Source organism: Anguilla anguilla, chromosome 2, assembly GCF_013347855.1.
Source record: "Anguilla anguilla isolate fAngAng1 chromosome 2, fAngAng1.pri, whole genome shotgun sequence".
NCBI classification, from domain to species: Eukaryota; Metazoa; Chordata; class Actinopteri; order Anguilliformes; family Anguillidae; genus Anguilla; species Anguilla anguilla.
The window spans coordinates 62,168,714-62,171,213 of record NC_049202.1 but is presented as its reverse complement, the minus strand read 5'-3'; the positions used below and the strand labels follow the sequence as shown (position 1 = coordinate 62,171,213).

Below are 2,500 nucleotides of genomic sequence, written 5' to 3'. Positions count from 1 at the left end.
CAGCTCCCAATAACCCAACCCCCTCCACCTCACCCCTCCACCCTGTTTCAGCTCCCAATAACCCAACCCCTCCACCTCAGAGACCCTGTTTCAGCTCCCAATAACCCAAGCCCCTCCACCTCACCCCTCCACCCTGTTTCAGCTCCCAATAACCCAACCCCTCCACCTCAGTGACCCTGTTTCAGCTCCCAATAACCCAACCCCTCCACCTCAGTGACCCTGTTTCAGCTCCCAATAACCCAAGCCCCTCCACCTCAGTGACCCTGTTTCAGCTCCCAATAACCCAAGCCCCTCCACCTCAGTGACCCTGTTTCAGCTCCCAATAACCCAAGCCCCTCCACCTCAGTGACCCTGTTTCAGCTCCCAATAACCCAAGCCCCTCCACCTCAGTGACCCTGTTCCATGCAGCCAGCTCACAGTGACAGGCAGGGACGCGACTCCCCCACCCTGAACGTTCTGAAACCGCCCAGACGCATCGACCCAGACGTGTCCCCTCCCTGTGGCGGGACGGTGCCAGACCCCGTCACCGTCACCGGGAGGCACAGCGTCCTCGCCGCCTGAGAACCTCCGACGCGTTTCCTTTAATATAAAACCCCCCAGTCACTGCACCGCCAGCCCCCACCTCCCCTCTCTCCTCCCAGAGAGCCTCTCCCATTAACGGCTGGTCTGAACCCAGTGCCCTCGCGGTCGCCGGGGGAAACGTGCAGAGCGGTCACAGAGTACTCAGCTACGATGGAGAATCACCGATGACTTCTTTAAAATAAATCCTCCCAGTGACGGGATTGCTTTTTCAAACCCTCCTCCTCCTCGATGAAGCTCACTCTTTTTATTTTTTTTTGTCTTGCCTTTGTGTTGCTTTTATGTTTTCCACTAGTACGTTTCTCATGTCTTGTTAATTGTGAAATCACTCTATAAGGATTCTATTCTTACATCATATATACTGTATTTCATTTATATTTCATTAAAAAAAATGTATTTTTTCTTTTGTAATGTAACGACTGCTTCATGTTGACCCCAAGAAGTCAAGCTTGTTGCTTACCCCTCTGATAACAAACGAAACTCCCTTATGCTAAATGCTAACCTGAACTCTCATCCTGGCAGTCTGTTGAACGTTATACAGAGTAGTCACCAATACCTATTATTATAATCAGGACACCCTACCTGTCCTATTGCCATGGAAACCCATTAATCTACTCCCACCCAATGAAACGCTTATCTGAGCTTTGACCATGGGAAAAAGGGGGTGGTATTGGACTGGTGGGGGGGGGGGGGGGGCCTGGAGTGAGACACGGAGAAGGGCGGTGCCCCGGTACTACCGGAGAAGCCGAAACCAGGCGGGACCGCGTGTAACCTGAACCCCCTGACATTTCCCCCAGCCCCCGCACGCGGTTCCTCCCGGCAACCAGTTCACAGGGGATGGGGTTTCTCCTGCAGCGGCGCCCCCCCCCCCCCCCCCGCCCCACACTGAAAAAAAAGCACACCGTCCCCTCTTACCGCGTGCGGGCGGAGTCCATGTCCAGGACCAGCTTGGCTAAGTGCTTCCTCTGTTTCTGAATGCTGGGGATTTCCACCTTTAAGCGGGAACATAAAGCAAACAGAACAGGAAGAGGGAAAAAGGCTCCTATTTAACAGCCCTTTGGGAGGTAAAACACAGAAAACAACGTGCACCTTTGTCACACCTCCGTGTGGGAATACAGAAGAACCGCACACCTGGCTTGGGAGCCTGATTGGCAGAGGTGTCCAATAACAAAGCCATTAGCTCTGGAATTGCTGGGAGGGTAGACCGCATAAAAAATCTCCACGTTTTTTGAGCTTTGCCTTTTTTTTACATAAAGAATAGTGCTGAGAGGCTCGGTGATGGAGGTCAGCTCACAGATTCCATAGCTAAGGCCAGACGGCCAACTCCCACATTGGTTCGATCCTCTCTATCTCCTAGTGAGAAGACAGCACAGGTCGTAATTACAGATTCCAATGCTAAAGTACACTACAGAACAGAGGGTCCATTCCCATAGTATTATAACCAAGCATTCACGAGACCATGAAATTGGACTGACTGGTTTTGGAGGGAGAACGTTCGATGTTGTTCTGAGGGGTCTGCAGAGTCTGCGTTTGGGATCTCGCTCCCCGACTTACCTCAGCGAGGTCGTAGAGGGGCTCGATGACGTCGCTCTCGATCTGCAGCTCAAACAGGATCAGCTCCTGGGCCAGCCTGTCCTCCGTGTCCCCACACATCTTCAGCATCTTCCTGCAAGGGCACAGCCAATCACAGCACTGCAAAACCGTGTCGCCGCCAGTGTGGACGGAGAGGCAGAGAAGGTGGGTGGAGCCAGTCAAAACAAAGCAGAACTAGGGCACAGCCAATCGCAACCCTGCAAAAAACCGTGTCATAGCCAATGAGAATGAAGAGGCAGAGGAGGTAGGCAGAGCCAATCAGAACGGAGCTCAACCAGGACACGGCCAATGGGGAGGGAATCTGAGAGCAGAAAGGGAAAACCCCTGT

General features: G+C 52.9%; 1 protein-coding gene across 6 annotated transcripts in view; it reads right to left on the bottom strand.

Annotated features, from left to right (window-relative positions):
* Nucleotides 1-2,500, bottom strand: part of LOC118216897 (rho GTPase-activating protein 44-like) — a 34,738-nt gene that overhangs the window by 28,712 nt on the left and 3,526 nt on the right. For all 6 annotated transcript variants that reach the window (XR_004763089.1, XR_004763090.1, XM_035398527.1 and 3 more), the window contains 2 exons: nucleotides 2,134-2,245; nucleotides 1,495-1,571 (listed from right to left, as the gene is read on the bottom strand). Coding sequence is in view for 4 of the 6 variants with exons in the window: in XM_035398527.1 (XP_035254418.1) it covers nucleotides 1,495-1,571; nucleotides 2,134-2,241 (185 nt within the window). In the remaining 2 variants the exon portion in view is untranslated. The remainder of the gene's footprint in view (nucleotides 1-1,494; nucleotides 1,572-2,133; nucleotides 2,246-2,500) is intronic.